At 50.1% G+C, this 17,036-nt stretch overlaps 2 protein-coding genes across 2 annotated transcripts in view; one reads left to right on the forward strand and one right to left on the reverse strand.

Annotated features, from left to right (window-relative positions):
- LOC6595603 overlaps positions 1–17,036 on the forward strand; it is a 99,097-nt gene that overhangs the window by 56,523 nt on the left and 25,538 nt on the right. The window lies entirely within an intron of this gene.
- Positions 3,610–7,222, reverse strand: LOC6595607 (glutamate receptor ionotropic, kainate 2). The gene is made up of 10 exons (XM_002020890.2): positions 7,066–7,222; positions 6,845–7,000; positions 6,703–6,765; positions 6,362–6,565; positions 6,082–6,293; positions 5,908–6,030; positions 5,608–5,850; positions 5,120–5,536; positions 4,015–5,067; positions 3,610–3,957 (listed from the first exon to the last, which is right to left on the reverse strand). The coding sequence occupies exons 1-10, from the start codon at positions 7,148–7,150 to the stop codon at positions 3,664–3,666; spliced, it is 2,850 nt and encodes a 949-aa protein (XP_002020926.1). The 5' UTR covers positions 7,151–7,222; the 3' UTR covers positions 3,610–3,663.

Genomic DNA, 17,036 nt, shown 5'->3' on the forward strand with positions numbered 1-17,036 from the left:
AAGGAACAGGCGGTGCATCTGGGGAAGAGTAGCCCCGGGGGCTACGTCGATTCCGCTGTAGCGCACTTTTGGCGGCATGTCCTTTGTTTCACTTTGTTATTTTGTTATTTTCAAATTATTTATTGGCCAACGAGCGGACGAGCGGGGAAGCGGAGAAGCGGAGACGGAGCTGCAGCTTCAGTACCATCTCCCGTCTACAGCTGGAAGGATCCGCATCGAGTCGTGAGGACTCCGAGACTCCGCGTCCCGGGCTTGAGCCCGGAGTCTGGAGCCCGGAGTCCGGGGCTAATGTGTAATTCAATAGAGTAAGTAATGTGCATCAATTTTCAGCTCAATAACGCATGGAATACAAATGTGAAACATGTGCAAATATGTGCGATGCGAGAGCTCGCTCGTTCGCTCAGAGACACAGACAAACATCCGCAGAAATAAATATCTAATAGCGCTATATCCCATCCTCCATCGTCCTTCGCCCTTGAACGCCCAGGGACTGCGAGGGAAGGCGAGTGCGAGTGCGGGTTCGACATTGTGTGACGCGTTTCCGTTTCCGTCTTGCGGTTCAATGTTGTTTGTTCTTTGCTCTTTGCTCTTTGCTCTCTCTCTCTCTCTCTCTCTCTTTCTAGCTGCCACTGGCCCAGCCACTGCCTCGCAGCTAGAAGCTCCCTTTTGTCTGCGTTTATTTGTTTTTGGTATTGTCATTGCCCCACCACCATTGCCCCCACCCCCCACTACTTTTCGCAAGAAAAATTGCAATGGTTTGGCAATTGTTTTTCTTTTTAAATGTGCAGCCAGCGATCGTGCGTGAATTTCTCTCTCCGTCTGTGGCGCTGTGAGTAATGTGAGACCTTCAATTGCGTGGAAAATTGAATTTTGCGGCAAATGCCTGAAATTTATGAGCAGTTATGCAACACAGCAGATGGGCGGCTCTCGAAGGAGATGGGGATATAGGGATATAGCGATATAGAGAGCAGTCCGCCATTTGCATAGCTGCGTTTTATTTGTCCACCGCACGCACAGACACAGGCACAGACACAGACACATGCGCAGCAGCTGCTGGCCACTTAGTGCAAACAAATGGGGGGAACCAAACAGGCCGGCAGCACTTCCACTTCCATTTCGGCCCCAGTCTATCGTTGGACACGGCCAAGATGCCAGCTTGCAGTCAAGTGCATTGTGGCAAGCAAATAAACAAACAATGCAACGGCCAGAGCGGAGCAGCAGGCCCTGCAACTGCGACTGCAACTCGTGACAGGGCACGCAACAAACTCAAGGACTGGACTCCTCAAAGTACACAGTACACAGCCTTCGAGGGGGTGGTACACATGCCCACGTCCGTGCCCCATCTGACTCTTGGGCCGCTTTCAGCCTTGGGATTTTTTTCAATTTCAATTTCACGCACGATTGCTACCAGGTTTGCGGTCTTCCTTAATCGGTTCCTGCGGTTATTGGATGCCAGAACTGTGACAAGCCCAAAGGAAATGTCCGCTTCTTGAAGCGATCCATCAAATAACCCTGTTTGCCTTTCAATGTTGCATGTTCCCCATGCGATAAATCCCTGCTGCCTCTTGGCCCACGCTCTGAAGAGACTGCGGTACGTGCTGTAAGTGGCAATTGCCACAACATAGTGTATGTGGAAGGAGCCCTCGTTCCCTCTCGCTGGCTGTTAATTAAAAATGTTGCCAGCAATTTCCTTTACAAGTTAGCCCCGACTTGAAGATTTATACCAGCTAATGGGTCGCTTGTCTGGCTCTGCCTCTGCCTCTGCCGTGCGGTCGGCCACAAGAATTTCAATTTGCCCAAGAAATTGCGGCCGCCAAGTCGCCCCCCAAGCCCAAGAGTGGCGCCCCAGAAGGTGGCTCTATGCTCCCTGCGCCTTTCTTTGCCACGTGTGTGGTCGTGTGTGTCTGTCCTATTGGCTCCTGTCAGACGAAAAGGGTCGAACGATTGCCCTCATGGTCTTCAGCTCCAGTTGGCAGCTAATCCGGCCATTTCCTTGACTTTGGCTTCGGCTTCGGCTTCGACCACAATTTACACCACGGCTGCAGCTCATAAATTTCCCAGAGTGGAAAATTGCTCAATTTATAACATTGCAAGGTGTTGATTGCACTCGATTCCATTCGAAAGTTGCCAACTGATTGGACTCCCTGTGCAGCCACACAAACGGACAGGAATGGGGTAAACCCAGGATCCGCTGATAGATATCTCAGGGGAGGGCTTCGGCATCGGCATCGGCATCTCCCATCCCCCATCCACCATCCTCTTATTAATTTGTTTATGCGACTCTAATCACTCACACCCAATCCGAGACGCAATCCCCATCGGGGCCTCGGTAGCTCTAATCCTGGGAAAAACCGCAGATCAGAACCGAAAGCAAACTTGACATTCCACTCATGTCGTTGCCTGTCCCTCTGTCTGCCGCATCCTAGTCCCACTTTCCCTCTCTCTCTCCCTCTCTCTGTCTCTCTCTCTCTCTGTCCGACAGTCCACAACAAATGTTCGAAAAATTTGTTAACATCAAAAAGTACATTAAAGGCTCAAGGAATGCGCTTTCGTGCGGAAATTGCTTACGTGCGTGGCATTAACAAATGACATGCCGCATGCTGCTCCGCATACGCCGCCGTATAAGACTCGTCCTTTGGGGGTGCGTCCTGCTGCAGACAGCATCCACGCTGTGGAACGTGTCGCCTTGTCGCTTTGTCGTCGGTGCCTCAGCCATTGGCCATCGGTGGTGGATTCGCGCCGCTCTTTGCCTTCTGCGCATGCTGCCGACTGCAACAAGTGTGGTGTGTTTTCCACATGGACTCTGCCATTCAGCGGCTCTGTTGGTGGCAACAGTGGAGTGGAGACTTTTCCTCCAGCCCTCCTCCTGTCTCCGGCAACTACTCGAATGGTGGCTCACGTAGCAGGCAAGCAGCAGTAGCCAAAGTTGAAGCCACTTCACAACAAAATAATTAAAAATTGAACACATACAGAGGACTGACACGGATAAATGACACTCGTTCGCCATGGAATGCAATGCGATCCCCAATGCAGAGCTCCCCTTAGCCATAGCTACAGCACAGCACCATCTCCTGCCACATCTCTGACTCCTGCCACAGTACGACACGCTGTCAGTAGTCATCTTCTGGTTGCTTTTCCCTCCTCGCAGCTGATGCTCATTTTACACACGAAACCAACAAAGGCCAAAGGCCACAGGCCACCCGGCAGCACGAACTCTGCAATCACCCAGCAGGAGATCCTGCCGTCTGCTCATCCTTGCAGTATCATCTCGCCTGCAGCTGCTTAAATAATTTTCGCGTTGGGGAGGCGTCGTCGGTTGCTGGGATATAAAATGTCAATAAGCTCCAATAACGCAATTGACAAGCTGAGACGGCAGCCGATGAGGCAACTCCACTTCCTGGCAGCTCCACTGTGGCAACAATAAACGGGAATGACGCTCGAATAAAGTTGGGGGCAAGGGTTATGGCAGGGACAGTGGCAGTGGCAGTGGCAGTGGCCATCCTGCCGTGTATTAACTTCCAGCATCCAGCATCGACATCTCGCGTTGCCCCAGGACCAAAGTCACATCCAGGACGAAGTAATTTCAAGCTTAAAGAAGCTCCAAATTGATTACGTAGCAAATGATGGGCACAGTTTTTATTGCAAAAAACAGAACTCGAAACTTCAGAGGCGCGCCTCCTGTTGCTGTTGCTGTTGCCTCATCTTCTTATTCGTGTTCCGGGTGTTCGAGGAGGAGGAGGAGGATCCGCCCGTCGGGAGTTCACACATCTCCTCCGAGGAGCGGCCAAGGACAATGCGCCTGCCTGACTTTGGTGTGCGTTCCAGGGATTTCTCCAGGGAGGGACGTGGCGTGGTTCGCAAACTGGAGACGGGAGTGCCGGCTGTGATGGGCTTCTTGTTGTTCCACACGCAGAGCACGAACCTAATCTCCTTCTTGAATGCCACCTTGAATGTGAGCTGTGGACGGAGCAAGTGAGACAGACAGAAGGGAATAGAGGGAATACTACTACTCACCCGCTCCTCGAGTGCCACCTGCTGCACGTAGACAAGGAACTCAGTGATGCCGATAAGGAAGGCTATCAGGAGGCCAATGTACAGGGTGTAGAATATCCCACGCAGCTCCTCGAATGTCATGTCGGGCGTGGCATCCGGATCGGGCTCTTCGAAGCAGGAGGCATTCGGGTTTTTCCACCACTTCTGCTTCAAGTCGTAGAGCTGCCCGCGCTCACTCAGGTGGAGGATGGCCACGCTGAGGTTGGAGCGGTACTCGGCCCCAAAGGGCACTGCTATGGCATAGTGCTTCTCCCCGAATTTCTCTCCGACGGAGCGCAGGTCGCAGTGCTGCTCGCGATGGTACTCCAGGGTCGTCGTCTCCATGAGGAACATGTAGTCGCCGCGGTTCTTCTGCACCCGATCCACGCCTTCGGCATTGTCCTTGGTGTAGGCCGAGGGATCGTCATTGTTCATGAGGTTAAAGGCCAGGCGGTAGGTGGTCTCGTTGGAGTCGGCCAGGAGGTTGTAGGTGCTTCCTCCGTAGATGGTTCCGAAATGCACCTCCTTCTGGCCGCTCAGATCCTTCAGATTGGCGATGCTCCCCTCCATCTTGGAGCTGGTGAGGAAGGCGGCCAGATTGGCGGTGTAGGAGTTGGCTATGATGATAGCAAAGATCCACCACGTGGCCTCGAACATCCGCACCTGTGGACTTCTCGGCAGGATGTCGCACCCAGCTGTCATGATGGAGGCCACCGTCAGCCAGAAGGTGTTGTGCAGATGCCACTGATTCTCGAGCACTTCCGGGTCCCGGTTGCAGGGATGCGGATTCTCCCACTCCGTCTTCGCAATGCGCGCCATGATGGCTTTCAGGAAGGTCATCACGAACACCGATATCAGTATCCAGATCCACACCTCGCCCCCAAAAGGTTGCAGATAGGCATCCAAGGCTTTCACCTTGTGGGGACTCTTGTACGCGAGGATGCTGACTCCAAGCTGCATGAAGGGCACCGTGAAGTCCACTGCGGTTCTCCGAGCCTGAGTGATGGTCAGGTCACAGATGCCCATGTGAGCGTCCTGGGGAGGAAGTCATCTTTGAGCATTGCAAATAGGCAGCGATTGAACTCACATTATTGATGATCTCTCCGATGATGCCGTTCCACTGCTTCGTGTCCTTGTCCTGCTTTCCGTACTGCTGATCAGCCACCGGCACAAACTGGTACTCGAAGCCCACCTCCTCGGCGATGGCACCAATCAGGTCCACTGCATAGCCCTGGTAGATGGCATTGCCCGTGAGATTCAGCTCCACCGCCGTTTCGTTGTACGAGAAGTAGGGTGGTCCAATGCGAGTGGCCACGCGGTAGATAATCTTCTTCTGCACCTTGGCATCCACATTGCGCTGCGTTATCTGCCCCCGCGGGTCCCACACGGCGATTCCGATGCCGTCCAGGGGATCGTACACCTCAATGTTGAAGGTTATCCGCTGTCCCTCGTCGTCAAACTGAAGGCTGGTGGTGCGAAAGTTGGTGTTGTTCATGCCGGAAGTCTGCCGGAAGATACCTCAGAGATTGCCAAGAGTTCTGGGCCATCGGTGCGGCTCTGATTACAGACACTTACCCCCTTCATCAGGCGCATCAGGTAGCGGCCCATTTGCCAGGTGCGACCTCCGGCGGCCGCAAAGTCGCAGCTCATTCGAGGCACCCCCATCCGGTCGGGGTAGAAGTAGCTGGCATTCCGCCACGACTGCGAGAACAGCTGCAGTGCATCGTGGATCAGGTCGTGGAGGAGAGTGCGGGGGGAATCATTCGTCTCAAAGACGACATTGTCCCGCTGCGTAACGTAGCCATAAGGCAGGGAGTACTGGAAGGGATCCGAACACTGAAGAAAGGGCCATCGAATAGAGGATAATGGACTCACGGATGGTGGTTCTGGAGTAAGCAGAAGACGCGCGGCGGTTATGTTCACCGCAAAGGATTCGTTTGCTGCGGAGAGCTCTTCCAGATGATCCGTGTATGTCTCCAGATTGGTAAGGAATATGTGCTGCAAAGATGCGAAGTCAATCAATAAGCAAACACATCTAAAGGTACCTACATTGAATTGCCCCGTCAGACCAAACTCGGAGGAAGCATTTAGTAGCTCCACCAGCATCCCAGGAGGACAGTCGAGCACCACGCGTCGTTCGCCCCTGATGCTTTTCCACATGACGCGGTAATCGTCGTCCTGCTGGAACTTTCGTACGCGCACCACATCATTGTGGACCTCCCGTAGCTGCAGCAGATCCTGCAGGCGAGCAGAAGCCTTCTCTGGAGGATCCAAGTATTGTGAGCATTCAAATAAAAAGAGCAATCCATAAAAGTCATACTGTTCGTACCGTCACTCGAATCGTAGACAATAGTGAACTTGCGCCAGCCAAAGTTCTGCACAATGTCCGCATAGGCCTTGGACAGTATCACCTGCGAGGGATACAGGTTAAGGGTCATCTGATGGTTGGGTCTCTCTGCCACGTGCTCCTCGTCCGCCACATCGAACTCGATGTGGGGTATACCCGTATTGTTGCAGACCAACGCAACGATATCTACGGAAACAAAAGAGAGAGATGGATTTTCCCCCATTCGCTGGTGCCACAGATTCGTCGAGAAGCTTTCGGTCTTCGGTGTTCTATTTTGCTTTCGTCTTCTACACAAGATCTGCGTCCCTCCCTGGAATGCTTACCGCTCGCCGCCTTTGAACTTGGTCCGAAAATAGCCGCGACACCATTATCTATGAGATCGCAAGCTGAAAGCGAAATCGAAATTGAAAATTCACTCGAATAGAATGCGAATATTCCACATGATTCCCGTGTAGATTCACTCACCCTGCTCCTGCATTGTCACACTCCCATCCTCGGGCTTCAGGCGTTTTATCAGTGGATACAAACGGAAGGTCTGCTCCGACTCTGGACCATTGATGGCACTCACCACCGCCATGAACTCCTTCTCCAGCTCCAGTTCATCGTCGTAGAAGAAGGCACCTGCCGGAAGAAGTGCTCTCTAAAAAGGATTTCCAACATCCCCCACTGCGATGGCTATCTCTTACCAATGTTGATTTGTTGCTGCAGGCTGTCGCACACGAAAAATGCACTCCACATGCAGCAGAGCAGAACTATGCGGTGCGTCCACATTCCTTTTCACGAGAGCTTTTACTCTGGAATTCTCACCCAAACTTGCGGCTTGCAGAGCTATTTCCGGAATATTTCGTGTTCGCTTTTCACTTGAAACGCACCCGTCGGCAATTCCACGGCAACTGAGGGGAGAAGCTCTCTTCTCGTTCCGTTTGAGATCGCCGATGCAGAGGCAGATGGAGAATCCCCGATCAGCTGATTGGAAAAGCTCCCGACATCTGTTGACCTGCTCAATCGTCTACTCATCAGGTGATTGCTGCGGTAGATTATGTGACCAGAAAGAAAACTCTCCCTTGGAAGGCTGTCCATCAGGAGCCACCAACAAAGCGATTAGCTCCCCAGGGAGCCCCACTGCCCCATGGAGCCGGACACAGCTCAATCAGCCGCAGACTTTCACACACGGATGGAGCTGCTTGCTGCCTCTTTTTTCCTTCTCCATTGAAAAGCGATGAGGTGTCAATTTTTCATGGCAGGCTGGTTGCTGCCAGAGGCAGACCTGGCAATAAGACGACAGCAAACGCCTCGCAGTCATCATCGGTGGTGTTCCTATCGGGGGATTTGCATAAAAGGAACATTCGGCATTCAGCCATGCATACTTTTAATGGATGGAAGGAGCAGGGGATGGGACACACAACATGGAAGTAACAATATGGCCGCTGGTGTCATTTTAGCCTTTGCCTCTGTTTGCTCAAAGGATTTTGCCGATGCCGAACACGTTTCGTGCTTTAGCCTGCACCTTTTTGTCGAAATTTGAATAATTCCCCATCTTCTCCATCCTATGCCCAAACAAGGTAACAGGCGAGCAGAGCAGGAGCAGGAGCGAGAGGTAGAAGATGGACCCACAGCTAAGCCGTTAATATTCATTTGCTGGGAGGGATGGGGACGGGATATGCCCCCGATTTCAATATGCCTCCAGCCGGGCGGCTGATGATGATAAATGCTCGCAGGCAACGTCCAAGGGAACTATTCCCCCGAATTGAATATTCACCATTAGTAGCAGCTAATGCCATAATCTGGCGCAGGGTGGGTGGACGCACGCTTTCTTTTTCGATTAAAACTTTTCCACATGGAATTTTCTGCGAGTAATGAAGTCAGAAGAGAAGAGAGAAGAAAACTAAACCGAGAGCGGGCATAAAAAATGGCAAGAGCAAAGCTCTTACAAAACATTTTCTATTACACGAAATATTTATGGTTATCATGCGGACGGCAGCCACAGCCACAGGCACAGACACAGAGCTATAGAGCTATAGAGCTAAAGCAAAAACATGGCCACGTATGAATGGAATGCCCGCCAGCTAGCCAGCAGAGGAAGCGAAGCCAGCATCCACCATCTACCATTCGAATCCCATGCCATGCCAGTCCCAACCAAAGCACACACAACATAGCACAACAAATCCAGATCCAAGCCACAACAGCAGAAGAATCTCCACAAACTTTTGCTAGGTAATAAGACCGCCCCACCGGTGGGGGCATGCCAGGGAGGAGCATGGAGCATGGCGTCCCCCTGGCTAGTGCAAAAAACTTTTTAATACTTGCCATAATGTTGCCAAAAGGATTATCCAAAAGAATGACTTTTAATGGAGACAGGAAGTAAGCGCATAACAGACAGAAGTATTAACTGTTTCCTTCCGCTTTCGGGGAGTTGTCGAGGGGCGAAATGTGGGCTGGCGTGGGTAGTGGAGTAAGGAATGTGGGCTATGGCGAACCTCTACACACATATTTACAAAACTGTCAGCTGCTAAGCGCTCCTCTGGCATGCTCTATGGGTGTGTGTATTCTGTGCTTGTGTGTGTGTTTTGTGGCACGTAAGCTGTGCGGAAATATTGCAACATGCTCATAACGTGGAGACTCCAATCCTCAGGAGTCGAGTCGGGAGTCGGGGGTCTGCGTCTGAGTCTCAGTCTGCGTCTCGAGTCCAAAAGGCTTATAATGATTACTTTTATTTTCCTTACAGGCAGCAAAAAAAAAAGCAGACTTGCCCCAGTGTCGACCGTCGAATGTCAAGTGTGGAGAGTACATTTCTTAGTCCGGATTTGGGATTTGCCACTGGCGGTTCCCTTGGTTAATGATTGCCCTGAGACTCGACCTTCGGGAAATCTAATCCAAATCCAATGAAGAAACGGAGCAGCCTCCATTTGCCCTTCTTCTTGGGGTTTTCCAATATATTTTCCTCTCATTTTGCATTTTAATGAGTTCTTCTTCTGAATTATGAGCCCCTAAAGGGGGGGGGGGGGGGGGGGGGGGCAGGGCGGAAAGGTTCAAGCCGATGACAACAGTGGGTGCCATAATTTTGCATCCTTCCCTTGTTATTCTTCTCCCTTTTGCCGTAAGATAGATGCTCCTTGCTGGAGCAGTATTTTTCTTAGAAAGTATCCTAAGTCGAGTTCAGCGGAGCCGTGTCCTGGCTGCAGGATATTGCTTTAATTGAAATTTATGCTAAATAGATTGACACTAATGAGCAATGGCTCCTGCTCCTGCTGCTAGTGCTGCTACAGCTGCTGGCCAGGTAATTTCACGAGAGGAGACTATCTGCATAATTAAATTGCTTGCCAGCCATCACCTTCGCCTTCGCCTTCGCTGGCCCCGGAGCTGCGGGGCTATACAGTGATGTCAACCGAGTTATTATTATTATTTTAGCATTTTTATATGAGCCCCATTTGCATGGAAAACGAAGCGGAGAGGAGCGAAGCGGATCAGAGCCAAGTGCCAAGTGCCAACAGCTGACAAATGGCTCAAGTTGCGAAGGCTTCCGCTGAGAGGGAGGGCTGAGTGCTCCAGTTCCGTTCCGGATGTGACTTTTGGCGACATGTGTAGTGGAGATCTCAACCACTGCAGAATCGATTCCAGTTTCAGTCCCGTGTGCGAGCAGTCTCTCTGTAGCCCCATTTATCGCTTTGCTTTGGTGACGGAAATGAGTTTTTGTCGTAAACTTTTATGGCAATAAACGTCGCTTGTTAGTCCGGAATCCGTATCCCTCTGCCGCCTCTCCCTGCCTGTCCGTCCCGTCCCGTTTACGCACTTGGCACAGAAATCATAGCCACCAGGGCCGTTGGCGAATAAACATATAAATAGCTCGAGAGCCAAGGCTTTTGTCGTTGTTTCTACGGCGTTACACATTTCCACGCTGCATAAAAATAAGCGCATGCCTGCTATTCAGCCCTATGGAATGGAATAGTGGGCCTTGGCCCACTATGATATGGAATGAGGTGGATCTGTGACCATTTTCCATTACATTTGCCACGTCACGGCACATTTCCCTCGCATGTTCCACTCTCTAACCAGAGTCTATGGCATCTCTCCTTCCGTTTCCGGTTCGGTTCGGTACGGTACGGTACAGTGCGGTTCGGTCGGGGCTTCAGTGCGGTATACTTCGGTGTGCTACTGTATCCTCTCCCTATCAGTGGCAGTTCCTTCCCCCTCTGGAGAGCCACAACCCATCTGGCGCTGTTATCATATTCTGGCTTTTGTTTCGCTTCCCTTTGTGGGGTGTCTCGCGTCTTTTAATTCTTTTAACAATTGCGCTAAAAGTTGTGCATTGAACACTTGGCTGCCTTTCAGCCAACAATAAAAATGGGCACGGAAACGTAGCTGTAAAGTATACCACTCTTGCCGTGGCACACCCCTTTCCCTATCCACACCCCGTGGTGTATGGCATGAGATAACAGAAATATTGTTTACCGCAATGCAATTGTTGCCAAAGAAAAGCATCGCATCGCCCATGAGTTGGGTAGAGGGGTGGTGGGGTAGTGGGGTAGTGGGGCAGGCGCCTCCTTTTCATTTGTTTTACTTTATTCACACCCCGTGCCAAAGTTGTCCGAGAGCCGCAGTGGCAGTGGCAGTGGCAGTGGCAGCGGTAGTATGGAGAGGCAGACGGAGAAGCTGCAGGAGCGTGTACAGCTTCCGTTTCCGCTGAAAAGTTTCATTTCCCACACGCTGACTGAGCCGTTATTGTTGCCACACTGCCGTTGATGCTGCCCGTGATGCTGCCTCTGCTGCTCCTCCGATGATAAAGTACAAAATTAACTTTTGAAATAAACAACAAAAGCAAAAACGTCGCTCTCCACTGCCTCTGCCACAGCCTCAGGGGCGAATGATATACGAGTTGGTGCAGGCTCACGTGAGTTCTCCTGGACTCAACGGGCATGTAAAATACCCCAAGATACGAATACGAGGAATGCATACGGTATATCATTCACCTGCAGCATCAGACCCGACCCGACCCTCATCGAAGAGTCAAGAGTTCTCGACTTTTAGGCACGTAAAAAATATGAAAGATTTCGCAGAAGCAAGCAGTTCATAAAGCGCACAGAAATCAAATCTCTGGGTGGCGCCCCAGGCTGCGGCCGCGGCAGCATCAGCTCATAGGCGCATGCATATTTAATGCGGGGGCGTGCCGCACAATACTCCATTTGCCACGCCCAAGCACAGCCCAGCCCAGCCCAGCTGCCGCCCTGCCCCAATCCGCTCCACTGTGACTCCGTGTGCACACGCCATCAACACGAAAAGCAATCAAATTGCAAAAATTTGTTTCATTTTCTGCGATAACATGACTTGAATTTGATGAATGCCTTGGCAAGAGAGCCCCAATGCCAGCCAAGAGAGTGGGCCTGGGATAGGGATATTCCGTAACAAGGATATTGGCAACGAAAGCCAAATGCCAATCTCGGCGCGCTTTTTACGAGCCCAGGAATGGGAATGGGAATGGGAATGGGGAGGAAGCATGGAAAAAATGTGCAGATATGGCCAAATGAAAGAGTTATGAATCCGCAACTTTGTTGCTCCCCAGGCGCTTCTGGCTCCAGCTCAAGCATCGCCCTGTCCCGCAGTCCGTGTCCCGCTCTCTCGCTCTTCCGAAGCGAGGCGAATGCCAATGCCGATTACTAATACGCCCTGTTGTCCGCTTCCCTTCCATCCTCAATCAGGTCCCGTGCTGAACTCTGTGCTGTGCCCGATCCTCTCCTCTCTTCATGCGCTGCTTCCTGGCCAGGGATTAAAATAAATGCGCCACATTTGTATGTGTTGCACGAATGGAGAGCAGAGTGTGCAGCGATGAGAGCACATCCTGGAGAGGGTGTCGTCGAGGCAGGGCTTAGCCCGATTCCCTATTTCCGATAACCGCTATTTATGGTTAGCTGCATTGGCCATCCCATCGCCCATCATCCCTCCTACACCCCACACTCCACTTCAACCCAGCGCCCGCTGGGCACCAGCATCAAATGCAAAAATATATCTCGCTCTCTTTTTAAGGGAGGCCCTGGCAACCCCGCGGGGGCTTGGGTGCGGATTTGGGGCCACTTGGGGTGTCATCAACTTGACGGAGTCCGCTCAGCACTGACGGAACGCACCGAAATTTTGTAATTACGACCACGTCAAAAGCACTCGCCGCACAAACAAAGCCGCGGACCAAGAAATAAATGACCAGAACGGGCGAGGGTCCGAGGGCGTCCGGAAAAAAGCAGAAAATTAAAATTAAATTTCAAGCATTAGGCTCTCTCAACTTTCGTGGGCAACAATTTAGTCATTTTAATGGGCATTTATATGGTTGGCCAGTCTGTGGAAAGTCAAAATTTAAGGGAACGAATGGAGCCACAGCCACGGGTCGACCAGGACGCCCGAAACACGCAGGAATCATTCCCTAGAAAAGGTGGAACATAATCATGCGAAAGTCCGGAGTAAGGGGCCCCAGCTGTTGATACACTGATTTTCAAATATATATAATATAATGGAATATTCTGCTGGTAATTCCTTAGTCAGGAATAATTATATGTATTATTAGTATACCTAGCACTAAATGAACATCAAGATCCTAAGTAAGCCATTGTAACCCCTATAAACTGTATATAAACCTCGCCTATTTCGCATCAGTACGAAAGAAAGCTCTGAGGTCATTACTTCTCTGAAGCCCAATTTGTCGATTACATTTTGTTAGAGGTACATGAAACGGTACCGCACATGACGACTGTCATATTGACGATCATCAGAATCAAATGAATTCATTGATTCAACAGATGAATATGCCTCATTCACAATGAACAAGCGAGTCTTCGAAAGTGCTACCAAAAATATAAAAGGCTACGAAACCTGCGTTGAAAACCTTGATGCAAATGTTTGAGGCATACAAAAGGATGCTCTTCCCATCCTTCAAACTACGAACAGCTCAATCAATATGGCTTCCAATTCGAAATAATATAAGTCTTTCTTTCAGAATATTTGGGTATTTTCGTCACAGCTGTCTGTAGATCCCATTGAGCTCTTCGTTAGTTCCCATATTTGTTGGCTGCTGCTGATTTAAGCTGCTTTCTGTGCCGCCCTTACCGATTCTGCTCCCCCTTCCTCACTCTGATTGATGCTCCCCATATTCTAAGCATATGCATCGTGGGTATCGTTGTCAACGCTACCATCCCCCCACCTGTTCAATGGACACCCAGACAGTAGCAGCAATTGGCAACATAAAAGTCAATTTATGGCGTATAAACCGCTTTGTTGTCAGGGGAACTCAATTACGGGGTTCTGTTCTGCTCGTGTCCTACGTCTCTCTGTTCCCTCGGTTCTTCCTGTCAAAGGAGCGTTGCATAAATCTGCCCTCCTCCCACCTACCCCCACCCACATAAGTCGCATTATCGAAATATTTTAATGAATCAAAGTAGAGTTTCCTGCTCGTTCCTCACCTTTGATTTTCTCTCTTTTTTCCCCTCGACTGCCACGAGTATTTCAAACGACTGCTCGTTTTCGGGTAGCATTTCAATCGAGCGATATGACACATCGTCAAAGTTGGCATATTTCATTATCCTCCATAGTCCCAGCCCTCCAACCTCCACTCTCCACTCTCCATCCTTCATCCTCCATTCGAACATCGATATCCCAACGATATCCTCGTATCGTTTGCATGTTGCGTGTCAGAGTTCAATATGGAAATCGCACAAAAAGAAACAGCCGGGGACTCGAAGCACAAACAACATTCAAGTGTTACACTTTAGTTCTAGTCGCAGGGGAGGCCATGGGCCTGGGCCTAGGGAAATTTTCATTTCATTTCGCGCGTCATTTGAGGCGGCGCCGCTTCGAATTGTTGCAACCGTTCTCATTCTCGTTCTCCTGTTCCCGTTGCCTGATCAAAATTGTTCTTCGAGTTGTTGCTGGGCCATTGATTGAAATCGCATAAAAAACAATGCCCGTATAGTGGGGGACAGGGACTGAACAGTGAATAGGGTCCTCAGGCCCGAGCTCCTCAAAATATTTACGACTCTGTGCGTCGCAGGTTCTCTGTTTCGTTCGATTTTGCTTGGGATTGGGATTGGGTGCTTGTGCCCTAGGTTCTGGTTCTGTTTCTGTGTTCTGGGTTTCTTTTATTAAAAGTTTTGATTGTTTTTCGCGTTTCAATTCGTAGCTTTCGCGCCTAATGACAGCCGAGCATGCCATGAAATATGAGTTGATTGCCACGAGTGAAGGAAGTAACTTCTGTTGCTTTTTCTGTCGAAGAGGGTGACGGTGGGTCATTGAAGGGTTATAAATCTACTCGAAGCTGAAGCCGAAGCCGAAGCCATTGGCAATGGGGCAGCCAACCAACAAACAAGCTCATTAGGCCGCACCAATTACTTCTAATTAATGTCTTTGAGACGCATAAAATTTGGTTAAGTTTCCAGCAACTGCCATTTTGCCCGTTTACCTTTTTACTTTTTACTTTCGTTGCATGCCAATTAACTCTGAACGCTCATTACAGGTCTCGCGATGAAAGCTGACAGCTTCCCTCAGCCTCAGCCTTGGTCCTGGCCTAGTCCTGGTCCTGGTCGTGGCTACTACTCCTCTCTATGTGTATGTGTGTGTGTCAGTCTCTGCGGTGCAACGGGGCGTATTAATTAGCTACTCGAAGCCATCGCCCAACGACCAGCAGAGGGTTCAGCGGCAGGTCGTCACCATGGAGCGGCTTCAAATGTTTCCATTTGCAGGCAGTTCAAAAAGTGTCTGCTCCTCCTGCTGGAGAGCAGCACCTGCTCAAGGCCCCGTGCCCCATCTCCATCATCATTGTCGTTAGCATTACGTCAACTAATTGGCTTCATTTGGGGTTGCCGAGTGGCGCCGCCCCACGCCTCTCGCTGCTGGCAGGACTTTCTAATTGGCAATGAAAGGAGCATAATTTATGAATATGTCGCGCACTCGTTTCATGCTACACTTGCCTGCCAAAGCGACTGTGCTGCCTGCCTCATCGATGCGGCGCTCTTTGGTGCGCTAATTGTGAGTCTTGCTGAGGGTAAAAATAAAACCCAATCATTGCCTGCCGTCTCGTTTTTACGTGTAATTCCCAACCAGTTTACACAAATCTCTCCTTCTCTCCCTCCGACTCGCCCCTGCGACAGGAGTATTTAACATGCTTCTGCACTCCTGGCTGAAAATGTAATAAAAACCCCTTAGACCGCAGCATCACTTGGCTTTCCACCAAAGTTCTTTCGCCTTTTTATGCATCGCATTTTGGACATGGACCTGGGAAAAGGGAAAAGCATAAAGTCAGAAATTGCATTTCCCTATCTGGGATAGACGAACAGTCAGTCAGATGAGCGACTCTATGCGGATGTGCGACCAAACAGTGCTTCTCAGAAGTGTAAGGCGATTGGGACGTTACTGTCGTGGAATATCCATTCTTTTTATATGGAAAATATTCACCTATGGCCACTGTACATATGTGTATGAACGACCGATGCAACGTGATTCTGATTGTTACGAAGATCAGAAGATCAGCTCGAGTCTGACCAAGGGCAAGCGGACCGAACAGTCTGTGCCCTAGCGAAAGTGAGAGAACGATAAAGAGCGTCAGAAGGAGACCGCTAGAGCAGCGCGGGCTGCAGCTAGGCCGAGAACGAACGATAGATAGAGCGCGAGAGAACGGCTGGATCGAAGAAGGGGGATACAGAGGCGAAAGAACGGCCGTCGCCGCGCGCAAGTACATATATATATATATACAGATATCCGGTAAATCAATCAATTGGTACAATGGGCAGTGCAAAAAGCGAACAATACTTGTGGATATACGTTACTCTGCACCACTGGCTATTATTTTAGGATTTTCGTTGACCAATATCGAGCTGGGAAACCCGACAGCCACAAAAGTTGTCAATAGGATACCTATCATGTTCCTATAGTTACGAATGTTCCCAACTGTACCTATCAAGGAATATATGTACATATGTATATGTAGGTGTAGTATGTACTCGTATAAATATGTAGTTGTAGTTGCAGTGGCACTTGCTGTAGTTCTGTTTGTTTGTCTGTTTGCCTTTTATTTTAATTTCCCTCGACGGCACACGCTCTATATGTGTCTCTCCCTGCCGCTCCCTATCCGTCTCGCTCTTCACAGAGCACTTTACACATTAATGTAAAAAATTTGTGCACTGATGTAAGTGCGTCTTCCGCAGTTCAGTGCCCCTCCCCCTTCCCTACCACCGTGCTGCTGCCACTGCCTTTTCCTCTGGCTTGCCCAGCCCCAACCGCCCACGCGCCGCTAACGATACTGACAGCCAGCCAAGCCGCAAACCAAACAGGCAGACGGACAGACAGCAACGCTCCCATTTTTGCATTTTCCCATTTCCCCTCCCTTCCGGGAGACTGCGCGCATTTTAATAAAAACGAATTAAAATGTGCACTAATATGTTTTTATTATTTATGTTTATGTTTGTATTTGTATTTGTATTTATTTACGAGCATGTAGCAAATAAATTGCACTCGAAAAACTCGAGTGGATTCTGTCTGTGCGAGTTTGATGATTGTATGGGTGCGTGTATGTATCTGTGTGGCTGGAAAATGTGTCACTGCGGAAATTGCTTTGTCAGGTTTAGTTTTGCATCCAAAGTTCCATTAAAGAGCCCCTCCCTCCCACAGAGCTGTCTGTCTATCGCTA

The sequence above is a fragment of the Drosophila persimilis genome, unplaced genomic scaffold (genome assembly GCF_003286085.1).
Source record: "Drosophila persimilis strain 14011-0111.01,24,50 unplaced genomic scaffold, DperRS2 tig00000191-arrow-pilon, whole genome shotgun sequence".
Lineage (NCBI taxonomy): Eukaryota > Metazoa > Arthropoda > Insecta > Diptera > Drosophilidae > Drosophila > Drosophila persimilis.

What these genes read in the sequence shown, in the direction of transcription:
- LOC6595607 (XM_002020890.2), bottom strand. Translation starts at nt 7,150, where the DNA reads ATGTGGACGCACCGCATAGTTCTGCTCTGCTGCATGTGGAGTGCATTT. An exon ending in GCAGCAACAAATCAACATTG is followed by an intron (nt 7,001 to 7,065) that starts GTAAGAGATAGC and finishes TTCTTCCGGCAG; the next exon opens with GTGCCTTCTTCTACGACGAT. An exon ending in GTCTGACGGGGCAATTCAAT is followed by an intron (nt 6,031 to 6,081) that starts GTAGGTACCTTT and finishes GCATCTTTGCAG; the next exon opens with CACATATTCCTTACCAATCT.